We start from the raw sequence: 19,859 nt of genomic DNA, 5'->3' as shown, positions 1-19,859 counted from the left end.
GTGAAAATTTTAAGTTAAAAGAAATGTACATTTCTGAGGTGTTACCAATTGAAGTAATTGTTAAGTTGATCCAACTTTTCAATTTTTACAATGTACTGGTGCAGGTTTTTTTTCATGTGAATTGTATATGATTTTTTATCTATTTCAGCTTCATAAAGTATTAAATCTACCTTGAATAGTTTGGTGCAAAATATTGTATTAATAATAATAACCATGCATTTATTATCCATTTTGTAAGTCATTTTTACCAAACTTTAAAAGAAAGGATTAAAAATGATTGTGAGAGATACCAGCCTTTAGATGTTTTATATATCCCAGTATATTTATGTTTGATACAGCCAGTGATAAAATTTTGCTATGGCCAGTAACTTTTTTTGCCCAGATTGCATATAGGCGATTAATCGCTTATCACTGACTAACTATTAATTTTCTAATATCTTTCTATTCTGAATACTATTTTGTTCATATACTGAATACAGTTTAAAACTTATGTGCTATAACTTTAGCATAATTTATTTATTCATGCTGATTTTTATAAGTGACAAATGTTGAATGTATCTTCTGCTGTGTTTGCTACACATTTTAGAGACGTAGACTGCATGATTAGACATTTTGACATGAGAAAACTTTTCACAAATTTATTCAACATTAGTCAGTTTAATTTGAGTAAAGTAGATCTATGACTATTTTTACAAATTACAATTTTTAATTTACAATTATTCATTTTATTGATAAATAATAAATGAGCTAATATTTTGTTACTGTCTCAAAGTTTATGCAAGTGATATATTTCTATCCTGATCATCGTAAGACTTAAAACTTCTTTTAATAAATGCAATATTCATGATGACCTCTGAAAATCCCAGTTTTCTTGAAGTCACTGGGGGTAAAATTATGATATTTGATAAACGAGTGCCAATCATCAAACTAAGATGAAGAAATAAATTCGGTCTAGACAGTTTATTGCATAAACTGTTACACTATAATTTGTACAGTATCAATATCAAAAGTCCATTTGGCTGAGATCTTTTGTCCGCACTTTGAACTCAAAGTCTTGATTTGTCATTAATTTCACATCGATTTCCTAATTGAACGCATGAATGTTCATAAAGTGGCATACTTATTTCATGGGAAAATCTTAACATTGTTGTGCCATGTGATGTTTTGGTCTTGTTTCTTCCTTCTTTGATCTTTTGTTTTATTCTTTTCATCAACAGTGCAATATCAGAAATGAGTACAGATATGTGCAGTGTAGTTTTTTAAAAATATAGTAGTTATCCACATTGCTTGTTTTTAAAGCAATAGTGTTAAATGGAGATAAGGTGTAGTTGATAAAAACCGTACCAAGCATCTGGCTGGCTTGTACTTTGCCCTTTGTTCTTTGGACTTTGTTCGGAAAAGTAATGAACAATAATAGATCAGATGAACATCAAAATGAGAATCATAACAGGTTTAAAGTACATAGAGCAAAGCATAGAGCAAATTCCCCAGTCTCTCGAAAACATCTGCATGTTTAAGACGTACACACACCCACACCCTGGCACATATATGCAAACTATAAGTATTTACACATGCCCCACTTTACAACCTCCCTATAAAGTGTACTAATGCAATTAACTGTGAACTTTATACAGCTCTAATCATTTAAATAATGTATATTGTAAATTATTATAATTCCCTTTGAATTACTGGAATGAATTAAGAAACATTCCAGGTTTAATACAAGTTGTACCGGCCACACAAATCTAGCCGATGGCCTTTCATTCACCTTCTGGCAACTTTAAATAGCCCCTCAGGTTGTTATCACAGGGCATGGGACACATGAGTCAACACCTGTCCGTCCAAGAGCCAAAAATTCAAGGTAAGTAAAACCCCCCTTACCTCCCCCTAAAAACCACCATTCACGAATCAGACCATTTTATTTTCTTCTATACTTAATTGCAGGCTCTACCTCTTACCCAATATTCACATATAATATTTGTACTATAATAAAACCCATGATATTAAGTTTCTCATCCACTCATAACTCTCATGTCTTTGAAATGGGTTTTACTGGTGTGGACATCTTGGCAGCCTGTGGCTATTGTCTGCGTAACCATCATGGTTGTGAAGAAATTTGTCCTTCAATGCATGTGCATTGTGAAACGAAGCTGACCGTTGCATTGGGAAAGCTCGGGATACGAGATCCAAGTCTATCTATCTGAAATCAAAAATTAATGTAATTCAGATTTGTGAACGGGTATTGTGAACTTTTTCCCATACAGCGACCTTTACACAACACTGAAATAATCAATGAGGATGCAAACATCTTTGGGATTTTTTTTTGTGTCATACAGCATACCAAAATCCTGTAAATTTATTTAGAAGTTTTTAAAGTGTTATAATGCATAAACAGTATAAACAACAATGATATGAGGAATTGTTATTCCTTTTGTAAAATAATCAAAGTAATAATTTGATGATGTAGCTAATACAATTGCCAAATCTTTACTCTTACATCATACACACAGACGCACGCACACACGCACGTTCTGGTTTCCATGTTTTTTGGGGACATTCCATAGACGTAATGCATTTTATTCTGTACAAACTGTATATTCTATTCCCCTTACCTGCCCCATTCCCTAACCCCAACCATCACAGGAAACTGTCTGATACCTTAGATTTTCAAGAAACATCATTCTGTTTGATTTATTAGCTTGTTTCCTCATGGGGACATCAAAATGTCCCCACAAGGTCACAAAAATACTGGTATTCCTATCTTTGTGGGGACAATTGGTCCCCCCAACGTGATAATTACCCGGCCGCACACACACACACACACACACACACACACACTTTAGTGATGCCGCAAGGTCATTGAAACACCAGGTGAGAGTCTTCAGGTACTCCATAGTTTCTTTTGTGTTCTTCAAACAGCTGTGCAAGTTCATCCATGTAGAGTTGATGAACATTGTCCAGATCTTCTGCGCTGGGTTTCTCCTTTTTCTCTACCTTGATTGGCCGACCCACTTAAAAAAAAAAAAAAAAAAAAATGGAAAAGGGTGATTATAACTGTCTAATAAAGCCAATGTGAGAATTGGGCCTATTCAAATATTAGCATCAAATATACAAAGAAAGCAAGCTTTGTAAGTGAGTTTATGTATGTGGGCTATTAATTGTCTAAGAGGACCGACAAACTCCATAATATGGAGTAAATGAAACTTGTTCTGCATGGATTTGGTGGAAAGTACAGACGCATATATCAATAAAAGACTGCAGTGTAATCTGGATATCACCGTGAAATAGTTTGAAGAATGCAATTTCTTTCTTACCCTGACATATTGAGACAGGAATTAAACATATCAAAGGGCTTTTTTTCAAATAAACACATGGTTATTATTTCACATCCTGGCTAAACATTTCATTTGGCATTGCACTGTCATTCTCCAGAGCTTTTATTGGATCAAAAACCAGTTCAATGTTTTTGGTCCATTTAGAGAAAGACTGTATATTTTACAAAGTATAAAGCATACTTACAAAATTGTCCTTTTTTAGAGGCACACTTGCATTTACTTTAAATGATCTCGTCATAACTAACAGCAATGGACTAAATTAGAGGTCACTAGCAGTTTAATGCAAACTGCCATCTGTATATTTGTTCAGCCCTACTACCAGGCAACTCAGATACTGTATCTTGACATCGGCAGACTTCAATCTATGAAGTCCAGAATTCGATCCACCTCACGTTTGCTGATATATACATCTGTGATTTTTAAAAAAAACTTCTCAAAAGCAAACACCATACTCAAACCACTTGGCCTTTGGCATGGTTTGAACCTGTAATCTAACCTGTAAGCTAAATAATGCTGGGTTATTTTCAACAGTGTTGGGTCAAAAAGGGTTAAATTATTCCAGAATTTTTTTATTTTTGATCCCACAATGGGTTTAGACCAGTGGTTCTCAATCCTGGTCCTGGAGGCCCACTGCTCTGCACATTTTGGATGTCTCTCTTGTTTAACACAGCGGATTCAAATCATCAGCTCATTAGCAGAGATTTTATTGTCCATCAGATAAGAGAGACATACAAAATGTGCAGAGCAGTGGGCCTCCAGGACCAGGATTGAGAACCACTGGTTTAGACGACCCAGCACAGGTTAAAGGGCTCATATTATGCAAAAGACTTTTAAAAGGTGTTTGGACATAATGTGTGTTGGCAGTGTGTGAACACAACAACCCCACAATGAAAAGAAATTCATCCACTCCTTGTTTTTTAATACTCTAATTAAAACTCTTATTAGACATGCCGTTCTGATTCTCTTATATTGATAAATGTGAGGTCACATTGATAAAGCCCCGCCCACTTACAGTCCTGCATTACCATAGCTTTCACCCTTAGCGAGTTGTACGCTGTCCACTACATACTATTGTTTCAGACTGTATTAATCAGATCTATTTTAAAAGGACATTCCACTTAAAAAAAAAGGCTCCCCTAGAGTTAAACATTTGATTTTTCCCGTTATCTCCGGGTCTGGCGGTACCACTTTTAGCACAGCTTAGCATAATCCATTGAATCTGATTAGACCATTAGCATTGCACTAAAAATAACCAGATATTTTCCTATTTAAAACTTGACTCTTCTGTAGTTACATCGTGTACTATAAGACCAACGGAAAATTAAAAGTTGGGATTTTCTAGGCAGATATGGCTAAGAACTATACTCTCATTCTGGCGTAATAATCAAGGACTTTGCTGCTGTACCATGTCTGCAGCAGGCGCAATGATATTACGCAGTTGCCGAAAATAGTCCCCTGCTATTGAAAGTTACCAGGGGGACTATTTTCCGGCGCTGTGTAATATCATTGCGCCTTTTTTGAGTGTACCATTAGGTACAGATATGTATACATTTGGTCCCAAATACCAATATTTACCTTTGAGATACTAATATAAACTTTTAAGGTAAAAAAGCTGTACTTAATTGTGACCAGATACTACTAATATTTAAATAAATAAAATGTTTTACTTACCAACAGTATTGATTGGCTTTCTGTAGGGCATTAGGCCAAAGCTGTACTGGAAAACTCCACGTGCATGAAAAAGCGGAAGCGAAACTCCCATGATTCTTTGCAGGCGCTCTTGAATATACCGCAGCCATGTTCCACGAGGATTCTCCACCTGATCAAATACCTCATTCTCTCCAAATGAATATACAGGAACCAAATGGGCCCTGAAATCAAACATATAGTTTTTTATGTTAAGTCCTAAGAATAGCAGGTATACTGTTACACATCTCTCTATATACATATCTTTATAGTATGATCATCAGTATGTCCCTAATATAAATCATACAGTTTGAATTTTCTAAAAAAGATTTATCCCGCTGGTAATTTCTTTTTGTACGAAATACAGTAACTACGAAAATTTCTCAGTTGCACTCTTCAGTTGGGGTCACAGAGTATTTCATCAAATTAGCGCTGTTACATTGCAGCTGTTGGTTGCACAAGTCTGTATTTCAGAAATAGTCCATTGTGGCACAACTGACACGATTACAATATTAGTCTTCGATAACCTTTTATACCATTAAGTAATCAGCTTGACTTACCCGTGCTCTATTGCAAACTTAACAAAGCCCTTTTTATTGGCTAAGTGAACGATGTAGACACCAGGGCGGGCATCCAAAGCCTCGGGAGCACCGCCAACTGCAATGACCACAGCGTTCCCAACCCCCTTGCTTTGGAGTAGGTAGCTGGCACTCTCCTTATCCGATGGAACGAGACCTGGCATACACAGTTGGTGCACCATAAGTATTTTCAAGGTTTGGACCTTTACAATAAGGTTTTATTTATTACCATTAGTAATTACATTAGACAACATGAACTTACAATGAACAACTGAAGAGCTCAGATGAAAAAAAAACCTTTAAGTGCATCTGACATGTTTTCTTTTAAATTAACATTTTTGGTTTCTGCCAACAAACTGGTATTTCTGAATGGCCTTAGGCTAGGATTAAGCGGATTTGAAGCAAAAGTATTTGATGCACATGCCGACAGCATTCGTTTAATATCATTATCTCATTTTGACGGAGGTGCCATTTAGAGCTCCTCAATTCTTCTACAGCATGTTTTAATCTTAATTTATATTAAATTTAATATTTACTAATACATTTTTACAATCAAATATTGCAACTCTTACCATTAGTTAATGCACAGTGAGTTAACAATAACAATTGTTTGAAATGTGTGCATTAACATGTACCGTACAGGGGGATTATCAGTATTGTATATCAGTATAGGTCATTGTGCATTAAACATAAAAGAAAAACAAAAAAAAATATTAACTGTATTTTGCTATGGTTAGCACTCATTTATCTGCCTTTAAGCATGAATTACTGATAAGGATATAACCATATGCTTATAGGGTTTGTCTTGTCACATACGGAAAACGTATGGATTTGTACAGTAAGTAAAGCTTCTGACCTGCACTCATAATGTAATCCCTGAAGAATGGAGCTCTGAACCAGAGAGGAAGCATCAGGAGATTTCTCTTTAGTCCGGGGAAAAGTTTACTGAAACCCGTGGCCTCTGTGCAGAAATTTGTAAAAGCACCAGCGACAAGAATACCATGAGGATGAAAACCCAGCACATAGTTTTGTCTTGGGTCCAAATCAGCGGTCTTCACCAGCTAATAAAGACAAAGAAAGAAAAAAAATACTTAAGTGAAACATTATCAGTAAAAACTGTCCCCAAAAACAAACTATTTCTGCTTTTTCATCAAAAAGTTTAACAATAAGTTATACATTGCAATACATTATGGGGTAAACAATTATTATTATTATTATTATTTATTTTACTGTAGAGAGGATATAGTAAGAGAACCAATAAGGCAGTAAGATTGGGAAAGGGCCACAAGACTCAAACTCGGGTTGCCTGAAGTGCCATTGTGCTATAAACAATTTCATAATTACAAATATCTGACCTTGGACCACAAAGCGGTCATATGGGTCAATTTTATGAAATTGAGATTTATACATCATTTGAAAGCTAAATGAATCAGATTTCTGTTAATGTATGATTTGAAATCTGGTATCTAATCGTGCAAAAAATTTAAATATTTATAAAATCGCCTTTAAAGTTGCACAAATTAAGTCCTTAGCAACTGCATCCACTCACAAAAATAAATTTTTGATATAATTCAGTTGGAAAAAACTATAAGTTGTATTTTGGTTGTATTTTGTCTGGAAAAATGTCTTAAGCGCTGTCCACGCTCCCAACTATTCACTGAAAAAAATGATTAATTCAATTTACTTAATTTTTTTAAGGTAAGTGGTTGCAATCAATTTAATTAAGCTACATTTAAACAAACAAAAATTCGGAATACAACACAAAACAATTTTTTTTTGTTTAAATGTAGTTTAAATAAATTGATTGCAACCACTTACCTTAAAAAAATGAGTAAATTGAATAAATCATTTTTTTCAGTGTTCCTTTAATCCATAAAAAATGCATATTTTTGTACTTTGATTTGTGATAAGTTCAGCATTCTTAAAATGCAGGGCAGAGGTCACTGATTGTTAAAAATCATTGATCATGTATAGTTCACATGCAATGCAGTTGTATATAGTGTTTTGATCAATCATGCCCTTTAACACCAATCTAGGACCAGATAACACTCATGAACACTTCAAGTTAACAACACACAACCGTTTGAGTCCAATCAAAATCATCTAAGACTATTTCGCGTATACGGTAGTAGAAGTCAAGACATTCCAGGAATCAGATTTATCTTCAAGAATAAACAAACAGGTGCACCCTAATGATAAAAGAATGAATGTAGTGTTAAACATAGTTTTATAGATCTTTATGTTTGAGTTTTTCCTTGACCAAAGTATTTTGTGATTTACTTAACATGTCCCCGATTCCAAGTAGGTTAATTATTAAGTAAATACTGCAGCACTTAACGGTTTACTAACACTATTGTTAGATCTGGTCTCCACACCACAGACAAAATAAAAAACGATCCAGCCCCGGACACCAGATCACGTCAGAAAACATAAGTTTACTTTGTTAAAGCATCTGTCAGATACAAGGCTGATCAATCGTTGCTAGAGGAGAGCATAAACAGAGTCGTGAGACGGAGGTTTTAGATGATAAAATAGAACAGAGTTTTATTGATGGACAGATAGTTTCAGTTGCATATGCCTCAATGTTCAAACCTCGTCTACCCCAGGAATACAGCATGCACGGTTATATCCAAAATTGCTCAGCTGCATCATCCCTTAGACCTTGGGCTTCCATAAACATTCTCTTTATCTATCTTCTTTACACACAGACAGAACAGCTCTATGAAACTTAACCACAAAGAGACATATAAAATATAGAAATACAATGAATTAATGAATGATATAATAAAATGTAGAAATATAATAATGAATGAATAAATGATTAAAGATAAAAAAACACAATAATAAAAACATTCTGCATGTGAGGATCTAAGGTAGGATCCTTCACTCCCCCCTCTTAATCATATATGACCAAATTAAATGATTACTGCAAGCAAACTTTCATAATCTTTATCAAAATGTATCTTTGAAAAGCTTGGATGGTACCTATCCATACTTTTCCCTTCTACACATTCTTAAAAGAACAGGTCATTTCCGTCATTCCGCATACCAGCGTTGGTTGAGGGAGTGTGTCTTACACTGGACAATGGCCTTGATGGGCCTGTCACTGTCAAGTGTCTAATAAGTCAAATCAACACTTTTATGGCAATGCACAAGATGACAAACACTTCTGAAATTACAACTACCAAAGGTGCCTTCAAATGATTCCAAAGTGGTCCTAATATTGATGTAAACCACACGTCCCAATCAGATGAGAAAAGACCATGGTCTTCATTTAGTTTAGCTATTTGTTCGTGTAAAACTTTAGCCAGATTATGAACCACTTTCCAGAATCTTCCGGAATGTATAGGCAACATTCGGCTGCAATTACCTTACATGTGCCCCCCTTGAGAAGCCAACAGCATGTCAAGCGCCATTCGATTCTGCAAAACAACCTTTCTAATTGCGCTTACTTCGTCCGAAATATTAGCAATAGACATAAGAGTGGCGTTCGCTGTAACCTCAAATGCTTCGTGTAAGGCTTGCACTTCGTTTTGTAAATCAGTTACTTCTCAGAATGGAATAAAGAATACATCTTCCTAACCATTTCTCTGTATCAGAAATCGAACGTTTAGTATGTCTCATGATTAAGTGCTGTTTCACATAATCCTCTGACACTACTCATATCGCTGATAAAGGTACAAATAACAGGTTACCTCTCAACCCTTAGGAAGTAATGGATAAGCTTTGTTACCACAAACGAAGTGTGTACCATTAGGAGTAATTAGTGTTTCATTTGTCATTATCAGAAGAGCTTTGTCACATCTGGAAAACAGGAAACGCATTTCTAGTTTGTAATTTTTACCCCGTTTCCTTCAATATCAGAAAGAATTCCCTTCAAAATTACACTTAGAGCAAATAGATGGTTTGATTCAGTACTGTTGTACACAGGTAAATACCAGGAATTACTTGGATGGGATAACTTTTTGTAGTGGCAAACACTGCTTGTTGAATAGCAGACTGCTTTCTCATGAATAATCGACAACCTTAAAAACACATCTGTACGAATTTGACATTATCAGTAGCTCAATAATCATACACGTTGACACCAACTTCGCCTTGTGATTTGGTACAATTAGAATTCCCCCCCAAAAATCATGAAAATATACTCTTTACCACCCCTAAATGCCTATGCTATGGCCATTTCCAACTTTAACTCCTGCCATGTTCAGCATCTCTTCCCAGCAATAGGGCATAGTAAGATAAACAAATTGTCTGGTAAGGTTGCAAGTTGCAACTTTGATACCAAACCATCAACTGGTGTTCACCAAAACCATCAACTGTGTAAACCACTTAGAGTGTTCAAAGATGGAATAGAGGTGTCGATTATCAAATCAATTAGAATTTGACAAATGTTACCCATGTTACTTTGTTCAATGATGGAGATCAAATCAGATAGCTGTAATATACGTACATACAGATGTAGACTTTTGAAGAAAGATTGACATATCCAACAATTGGAAATATTAAGCATCTTAGCGTATGTATGAGCTAAAGTTACTGCCGAATTAAGATTACTGTGATTTCTAACCATGGATGGAATAATGGATCTGAATTGTGAATCCGAATAGAAATCAACACAGCAAATAACATTGTGTTAATTTAGCCCATACACTTCAATGTCATAATTAAAAATGACCCATTTGCCTATTTTTAATCTGGATAAATTTTGTATAACAGCCAAGTGGCTTAAATTTAAAAACAAAACCCCGTACATATGTTAATTAATGGCCAATACAAATACTGAGTGCATACAGTTAGAGTGAATCCATGAATCATTCTGAACAGATGTGAAACACACATCACATCTCTGACTCTGTGTCATGTCATGAAGACAACACTTGCAACTGTGTCAGTTGTGATTCTTGAAACTCAGAATGTCTCTGTTCATGGAATCAACCGGAATCCACGAAGTCTCGCCAGTCCGTCCTTCCTGCAGAATCTCGAAATACAGCGGAGTTCCAACTGCTGTCTGCTGGAGGTTGGCGCCCATGAGACTCGTAAACATGATAAGCTTATTTTTTTAGCGAATTTCTTGAAGGCCGCCGATATATCTCTGCGAAAACATAAAAACAAAAGAAAGGAAAACAAGAGAGCTCCATGGCCAAAAAGCAACTTTGTATAAACAAATTTGTTAGGAAATATCTAGCTTTGACTATTGCTAGTAAACAACTAGCTTTGACTCCCATAGACTATAGACACCCTCAGACGACTAGGCTGGTTCTGGAGAAGCTAAACATTTGCCCCCCACCCCATATCTTCAACATGAGGTGTCCCCCCCGTCCTAAAAAACGGGGATCTTCTCATGACCCTCCATCCCACAGCATTTCGCCTGTCTAAGATTTGGGGAGTATAAGCTAATTTGCATCTAGTTTTACCTAGCAACTTCACTGCTGAGTTTTACTGGTGAATTTTATTATTTTATTGCTGAAGGGGTACCTAGTAGGACCGCATAAGAAATCGCCTTATTTTGTTTTTAGACCTGAGTATTGTTATTTTTATAAATTATTTGCCCTGGCACAATATTATGTTGTACATAATTTTTACAGCATCCTGAACCTGATTTTGCTTTTTTGTACCGCTTCAGTCAAAGCCATACAATATGTAAAAAGAGAATCTGATATTAAATGTAAATTTACTTCTGCAAGGTCTGAAGTTTCTGGCATACCTGACCAGTAAAGTATTTACCCTGATCAGAATCAATAATGTTTAATTTCATCTGGAATGATGTCTCGAACCAGCATATTAGCCATAAAGGCAGCAAAGCCTTTCTTTGTGAAAAAACCTTTACACCAAACAAGAAAATTATCAGTTATAATTGTAATATCTTGATAACCCTTGCATTTAGGTAAGGTTATAAAGTCACTCTGCAATTCACAAATTCACAAAACAGCCCTGAGGTGTTCTGCTTACAACTGATAGAATTTGGGGGTGCCAAATTGTGTTTTTGAGAAGTTACGCATCCACAAACAATTTCTTTTGCATGTTTCCTAAAACCCCTCGCCCACCAATTTGCATTAAAATGTAAACACATTTGAAAAACGCCTAATACCATAGATGACACATTTGAGCAGTAAGAGTTTCTCTGCCGTTCATGCGGCTGGCAACCGTAGCTGCCTGGTCAGCAAGATATTCCCTTTAATCTCACTAGAATCTCCCTTCAGGTGGGCTTTTACCGCAACCTGTTCCCGGGACATCTCAGGAAACCTCTCTGCTGCCAACCTGCTCGAGAGATATGCACAGCTCCCCAGGCATAACAAAATATTAAATATAAATGTTAGGTTTTCTGTTACTAGCCAATTCACATGTTTTTTGTGATTTCGCCTTTCATTTTCCTTTTGTCCACAAAAGATAAACATCATTGTAACAAATTGGAATTTAGGTAAGTGACAAATTGTCTAAGAACACTTAATGTTTGTATAATATCTACACAGTCACAATCATGGCTGTTTGGAATTGCTTCAGACAGACCAAGTAGTTTAGCTGGATTTGATGGTGTGCCTTCTTCAATGTCATACGAGCAGCTTTCTCTAAAAAGATAATAAAGCATAAACAGAATATGTTTATCAAATGGTTATCTTTTGACCAAGCAAGGCCAAATACACTGCCTGAATCACTCGTAAACAAGGCCCCAGCTTTGTAAAACAAAGTCAAGTTGTTGTTGTGAATAATACCCATACAGTACAGACTTATTTCGATCTTCTTGTATTAAAACAGATGGCATATAACCCCTTTGTTCGTTTACATACAATGTAAAAGACTTTCTGTGATCAATAATGCCAAGTGCAGGAGCTTCGTATAAGGCTTCTTTCAATCCCTCAAAAGCTATTTTAACTTCAGGAGTCCAGTTAACTGAGTCTTGGGACTTTGGATTACCAAGTTGTTTAAGGGTTGTGATTTTTCTGCATACCCTTCAAAATAATTACAACTGTAATTACATAAACCCAGAAAAGAAGAGATCTCAGCTCTTGAATAGTTGTTAATAGATTTTTTTATTATTATAACCTCATAGCGACTAGGTGTTATTTTGTCTTTTACCCTGCAATACACTTTGAATTTGGGGTCAAAGATTACTTCTGTTTTTAGGGTTTGCTCTGTGATCTTTATTGTACAAGAAATCAAATAACCTGACGTCTCTCTCATGTTCAGCTTTGTCTTCTGAACAAATCAAAATATCATCAATATATTGAATGATGTCTGATGTTAAATCTAAATCTTTCAAATGTCTTTGAAGTCTTAAATGTCTTTAATGTCTTTAACAAAGACTGCTGGTATCATTTTGACCTTAAATTGTAAAAGCAAATAATGATGGAATTTCTTTTACAATTGGTACAGACCAAAATCCATTAGTCATATCAAACACTGTAAACCATTTGTGTTCCGGTTTAGTCAAGCTGAAACTTGTTGATGAGTCAGACACATGAGGTCTTATCTTATCAATGTATTGGTTTGCTTTGCTTCTCTATAATCAACTGTGAGTCTCCATGATCCATAACTGCCATATTACATTTCAATTCTGAATTGTAAATCTGCATTCAAATTAATCAAAACATCCAAACCCAAACGGCTGAATGATGTCACATACTACACTGCAACAGTGACTACATGTGGGACAAACTGAAAAAATGAGAGGAAGATCTAAACATCATGGATGAGTCCCCATTTATGTTACGAACCCCTGTTTAAAATATGCTTGTTGGAAAAGGGTTAAGCAACACAAATGACACGTGACACTCACTCACACATCTCATTTCCCCTATTCTCGACAGGTGATTAAATGTTTAAATTATACTTAAATTTTACTTTAACACAGAGAAACATCAAAATAGAACACAAGTTATCTCGATAGGCCAACATCATGACGCACACAGAATTCACAGCTGCGTACCGCACAGCAAAGCTGCTGCCTAGGCCATAACACTTTGTTTCTCTGAGAAATTTCAAACTTTCTCCTGTTGCTTCTGTAACATGAAGCTTCGTTTCTGATTTTAGAGAAACTTCTGTAAGAAAATCAGATAGAAAGATTGTTATCTCTGCTTCTTATCAATGAGAAAATAAAATATGTACTTAAAATATGGACCCTAACATATAGAGTAGAGTAGGCACATAAGCACTCTCTCTCAAAGCTTTAAAGAGAGAAGAGAAAAGCTTATCGTTGTTTTGTTTTTACTTCAGCAATTGCTGGAAGAACAGATACAGCGCCTCACAAACCCCCTCCTTCGCTCACACAAACGTTCAGTGATTCTCAACACTTTCATTTATCCTTCATTTACAACTTGCAATTTCATTTCAAACTACTTACTATTGTACTACTATTGTACCTTCCTACATCAAACCAAACCTAAAGGTTTATCCAAACATCTCTTTTAGCTCTATCGTCAGTTAAATGTTCACTACTCAAAGTTTCACCAAGAACTTCTTCAAACTTTTTCTGTCTGCTCGTAACAGATTGACTGAAACTATGCTGAACCCATCTCTGACCAATGAAGAAAATTAAATCTCTTTCAGAGCTTCCAAACAGTTAAAACTGATCATGGATATGACATTCCCTACTTCCTTTGACCATCATAAACTTACTCCACTTACTCCACTTACTCTAACCTTCATACACTTACTTTGAGCCCTCAACTCTATGAAAAACAGCACACTGTCTTTCACACACACCATTCGTATCTGAACATAAATTTACTGAGCATATTTTATTTAGTTAACAAAATGAGAGTTGAAACACTTTACCTTTATTTTACCCATTAAAATTTTTGAAAAATATTCTGTGGTTTTGTACGCTCCTGTGGAGCTAAATGAAATAGTCCTTTTATCAGACAGTTGATAGCAGCTGTAATCTTAACAATAATTTGGAAGATTCAACCACAAATTTATAATCCTGTCCCTTAACTGTTATGTTTATACATGGCAAATTTCGAAAAGCAACTTCCTTAAACATTGTACAATTAAATGGCATATATCATATCATGGTATACTAACTGGCATTTACAAAGGCAGATCTTCATTGCCAAGCACAGCATAGAAATAGCAAAACCAAAATACTCATCTGAACTCACGAAGGACATGATTTACCCTTTTACAAACATCATTGTCTGTGTCAAAATCTGAAACTGGTTGTTTGGATGTCACTACCAGTGTCGTATGCATTTAAAATCTGGTAAAACTGACGTAATTTTCTTTTGATTAACAAAGAGTTGTAACTTAAACATAAGCCATTTTAGATTTTTGTTTATTTTCAAACTGAGCCTTTAACATTTGACTATCTATCTTATAACCCCTTCAGCATTCCCTCCATAACTTCTTTTATCTCTGTTATGTTTGTCTTGATTTTGCATTTTCACTTTTCAATTTCTACATTTAGACAAAGTGACAAAAATCCAAGGGATACGCTTCGATTCTCGGGTTATCATTCTTTTGAATTTTACACCTTTTTTTTTAAACTCTTTATATACGTCTTTAATATGTCTTTACTTTTACCTTTGTCTTGGGAACCTAAAGACCGCCCAACGTACTTTGATGTTATATTTAGCAACTGAATTTTTCTTTTTCCTCTTGTTTGATCTTAAAGTGCTCTTTCAGCTGTTGTTTTAGCTAGCTTTTTAATTATATCATCTAGCTTGATCTCTGTCTCTGACTGCTCCATTATCAAAGTAATATAATCTGACCAGTAGACAAGCTACCAACACAGTACGTACTGAATTTTCCAAAATGTCAGAACAGAACACACTCACTTTTGCTTTTGCTTAAGTGGATGAGTCAGGAGAGAGGACACCGGACCAGCCGAGGTTAACCCTCCGTCTTCACTCGCGGCTTGGAGTCAGCAGCCAGTGGTCTGGAAACATTTCCATCTGGATGTGCGAGAGAAAATCCCGACTCCTCGTTCGGATAGAGACAACAAAAATGTTTAAAAAAATGTTATTCTATCCTGCCGACTACGCCATAACTGTTAGATCTGGTCTCCACACCACAGACAAAATAAAAAACGATCCAGCCCCGGACACCAGATCACGTCAGAAAACATAAGTTTACTTTGTTAAAGCATCTGTCAGATACAAGGCTGATCAATCGTTGCTAGAGGAGAGCATAAACAGAGTCGTGAGACGGAGGTTTTAGATGATAAAATAGAACAGAGTTTTATTGATGGACAGATAGTTTCAGTTGCATATGCCTCAATGTTCAAACCTCGTCTACCCCAGGAATACAGCATGCACGGTTATATCCAAAATTGCTCAGCTGCATCATCCCTTAGACCTTGGGCTTCCATAAACATTCTCTTTATCTATCTTCTTTACACACAGACAGAACAGCTCTATGAAACTTAACCACAAAGAGACATATAAAATATAGAAATACAATGAATTAATGAATGATATAATAAAATGTAGAAATATAATAATGAATGAATAAATGAATAATGAATAAAAACAATAATGAATAAATGAATTAATAAACAATAATGTAATAATAAAAATGATAATAATGAAATTGATAATGATAAAATTATATTAATTAAATCAAATACAATAATTAAATGGATAAAAAATAATGATTATAAAATGATTATGATGATTATGTAAATAAATGATTAAAGATAAAAAAACACAATAATAAAAACATTCTGCATGTGAGGATCTAAGGTAGGATCCTTCACTATGGTTATGTTTTTCTCAATGCTGACCATTTGACCTGAATCTTTTCTATTACCAGAGACTTGATGATTATGTTATATTCCACATTTTGATCTTGTAGTATAATAGTTTGATAATACACCAATAATTCACATTTTGTTATTTCACTGATTATTACTGATGTCATCAAAGTTTGATTCACAAAACTAAAATCACCTATAATGAATCAACACAGTATTTGTACTTTAGCATGAATAACAGCTAAAAATCCATGTTATAAAGCCAGAGTCTGCCTACTGGAAGATGTCTGATCTCTGCTTTTAGACCAAGGGGATTTTTAAGGATATAAGGGAATTTTGCACCACTGGTTGGAGATCAAATCAATTATTTACTCCAAATACAAATGCTCTGTTTAAATACAGCACTGGCTTTTATTTCTTATGACGCATTTAGTCATATGTTGTGTTCTGTCTCTGAGACAAATCAAAATGGCATGGTGCATTGGCAAACTAGAGATTTTCCTAGGACAAAACCCAGAATTGCATATTAAGATAGAAAAAGTTCACATGAATAATACAAACCTCACTCAAATTACAAAGAAAACAGGTTTTGTGTAAAATCTAAAGAAATTTTTTTTCAAGCATGAAACAGAAGCTCACTCAAATAATAAAAAGATAAATGCGAAACTCAGAAGCTTATTTTTTAATCCATTCATTTAATATTAAAGCTGTAAAGTTGTTTTGCTGGGGGATATTTTTGCCTCCTTCCAAGACCATGACCTTGAGCTTTGAGCTTTGATTGGGATGGGGTCTATAGCCCCCTGTATTGTTTACAGTAACTTTAACTCAGAACAGAGAGCGACTGCTTGGGATAAGCACTGAAGGGGCATCCTGGAATAACAGATAGTAAAGTGATAAAGTGATAATATCTTCCTGACACAGTAATTAAATCAGGTTGTTTTGATGCGAATGATACAGTACATTCATTGTCAAGAAAAACAAAATATGAGTCTTTCATAAATGTGAAGAGAGAAGAGAGTATAAAGTATAGCAAGATCGGTTACCAAAACAACATTGATCAGTGATTTGTATGCTTCCAAAGACAAAAGAAGTTCCTATAAATCCAGCTTTTGTTTTTGTTATTATTCAGATAATCTTATCTGCACAGAGGAACATATCTCTTTTTATCAATGCACTTCCAGAGACCAAGTGACAATTATATATGACAAAAAATATTTTTATAGCTAAAAAAAATATATTATTTGCTTGACTTTGTTTTTATAAACCAAACCAATTCCTTATTGGGAAAAGCTGCAGGTAGATTAAATCTCTATACTACTTCAAAGAAATGTAGACAAATTGATATAAAGACCTCACATTCATTCTTAAAACACATATTATAACCACTTAATCCTAAAAATTATGAAAAAAATGTATTTTTAGTCAGGAATTAAAACATCTAATATACATCTAATATAGTCTTATATATTTGTGAAATATAATAGATTTTTAGGGATGGCTTTTCCTGTAAGTAGCATGTTTAGAAAACTATGCATTAAATAAACTCACTTAAGGACATAAACATTAATGGATTTCTTAAAGGGATAGTTCACCCAAAAATTTAAATTCTGTCATCATTTACTCACCTTCATGTTTTTACAAACCTGTATATATTTCTTTGTTTTAATGAACACGGAGGAAGATATTTTGAGAAATGTTTGTAAACAAACCATTAATGAGCCCCATTCACTTCCATAGTATTCTTTATTCCTACTATGGAAGTGAATGAGCATCATGATCGGTTTGGTTACAAACATTCCTTAAAATATCTTTCTTTCTATTCATCAGAAATTAGAAATTCATACAGGTTTGTAACAACACGAGAGCTAGAAAATGATGACAGAAATTTTATTTTTGGGTGAACTATCCCTTTAAAGTCTTGCACACAATAATGGATGCAGAGTGCAAGGTTTAGACACTAGATGGCAGTATTTGATGGCATAGGCCTACTGCATATGAAAGGCATTTAAATCATTATGCGAAATGAATTGTCTGAAACCATATGCAAAAAAACAGGCCATGTAATATCTACTTAAATCTTTTAGCATGGATCGGATGGACACTTTGGAACATGGAAGCTGATAAGCCACCAAATTCAAAAAGTTTAAAATACAACAAACTCTGTACAAGGTGTCTCTTATCAAGGAATGTATTGCTTGTGTTTAAATTATACATGTAACAACACCCAAGTTAATTATTTTCACAATTGTTGTCAGTATATCATAGGTGAACGATCAAGGGGTCATATGAAAATAAACACTTGGCAGATACTGTCCAGAAAGTACTTTATCAGTATATACCTGATTTCAGACATATGAGTTTTTCAGTACAAACATATTGTTTGGCCAGCTGTTTTTTCATCAGGGATAATTAAATATAAAAAGTTGAATGGTGAGTTGCAATAACCAATGAGTTAAGTTTCTCTATAAAATTCTTACGAGTAAGTATGCTGGCTCACCTTTATGGGAAAATAATCCCTCATGTGCTCCCACATGCGCATTTTGCAGAGTACCTGCACCTTTCTACCTCCTCTTGAGGGCGTGTCCCAGTCGACATACCACCAGATAGCATAGAGCGCACTGATGAGCCAAAATCGTGTGAACAGCAAGCAGAGGAACAATACTACACAAAGGGGGGCTGAGAAATAAAACATTAAAAAAAACATTATACACAAGTTGATCTGCCAATAGACCAATCACAAATCAGCATACAGACAGTCTGTAGACTCAAATGTATATTTTTTAATACTTCACTGTATCAGCACTTTATGTAAAACTTAATATTGTAAGAGTTTTTGTTTTTGAGAAGAAATTATAACAAGAAGAAGAATTTGCAATGTGTGTTAGAAATAGATCGGGATGATAAAAGCACATGCACTTACCAAGGGCCAGAAAAGAGAAGATCCATAACAATACGACCGCAGTCTGGAGCCTCCTAACAATAGGCAAATTGGATGGAGCAAAATCAATCTTCATGGCTGAACCAGACCTCACGAAGACGCCAAGAGCCGAAGAGAGATCAGCAGAGCGCAGGGATCTTCAGTCTGAGGTCAAAGTCTGGTACCATGTCTTGGTCTGCTACCTTCCTTCTTTCATCTACTTACTTATCTGATCATTCACTCCATTTAATAGGGTTATTACCTAAGAGTACACTAGTGAGACCTTTGACTCCAGAGGCAATGAGCTGGACAAAATGACATTAAAAATTATTCATGTAAAAATAAATAATGTGGTTTTACTATACTTTACACACAGCCCTGTCATCAGGGGCGTCGGACTGGGGGTAAAACCAGTACTGATTACCAGGGCCCCAAAGGAAGAGAGGGCCGTTGAAAAGTCTGGAATATATTATAGGGTGGGGCATGGGGCCCAATATCTTGTGCAACGCCACTGCCTGTCATACTCATGGTGTCAATCTGCATTAAGTCAGAAATTGAGGACTACTGTGCATGATGCAAACTCGATGTTTTGCATGCTTTGATCTATTAGATCTATTACATGATAAAGATTAACAACCTTTATATTCACT

At 35.1% G+C, this 19,859-nt stretch overlaps 1 protein-coding gene across 1 annotated transcript; it reads right to left on the bottom strand.

Annotated features, from left to right (window-relative positions):
• Positions 1-1,162: 1,162 nt before the first annotated feature.
• mogat2 (monoacylglycerol O-acyltransferase 2) lies at positions 1,163-19,557 on the bottom strand. The gene is made up of 6 exons (XM_065259714.2): positions 19,213-19,557; positions 18,790-18,968; positions 6,456-6,660; positions 5,582-5,756; positions 5,007-5,206; positions 1,163-3,011 (listed from the first exon to the last, which is right to left on the bottom strand). Exons 1-6 carry the CDS (start codon positions 19,304-19,306, stop codon positions 2,857-2,859), a joined length of 1,008 nt encoding a protein of 335 aa, XP_065115786.1. The 5' UTR covers positions 19,307-19,557; the 3' UTR covers positions 1,163-2,856.
• Between the last annotated feature and the right edge of the window lie 302 nt (positions 19,558-19,859).

Source organism: Paramisgurnus dabryanus, chromosome 10, assembly GCF_030506205.2.
Source record: "Paramisgurnus dabryanus chromosome 10, PD_genome_1.1, whole genome shotgun sequence".
Lineage (NCBI taxonomy): Eukaryota > Metazoa > Chordata > Actinopteri > Cypriniformes > Cobitidae > Paramisgurnus > Paramisgurnus dabryanus.
Note: the sequence above shows the minus strand (reverse complement) of the source record. Positions and strands in the feature narration are given on the sequence as shown.

What these genes read in the sequence shown, in the direction of transcription:
- mogat2 (XM_065259714.2), bottom strand. Translation starts at nt 19,306, where the DNA reads ATGAAGATTGATTTTGCTCCATCCAATTTGCCTATTGTTAGGAGGCTC. An exon ending in CTTCTCTTTTCTGGCCCTTG is followed by an intron (nt 18,969 to 19,212) that starts GTAAGTGCATGT and finishes TTTATTTCTCAG; the next exon opens with CCCCCCTTTGTGTAGTATTG. An exon ending in GGGATTATTTTCCCATAAAG is followed by an intron (nt 6,661 to 18,789) that starts GTGAGCCAGCAT and finishes TGTCTTTATTAG; the next exon opens with CTGGTGAAGACCGCTGATTT.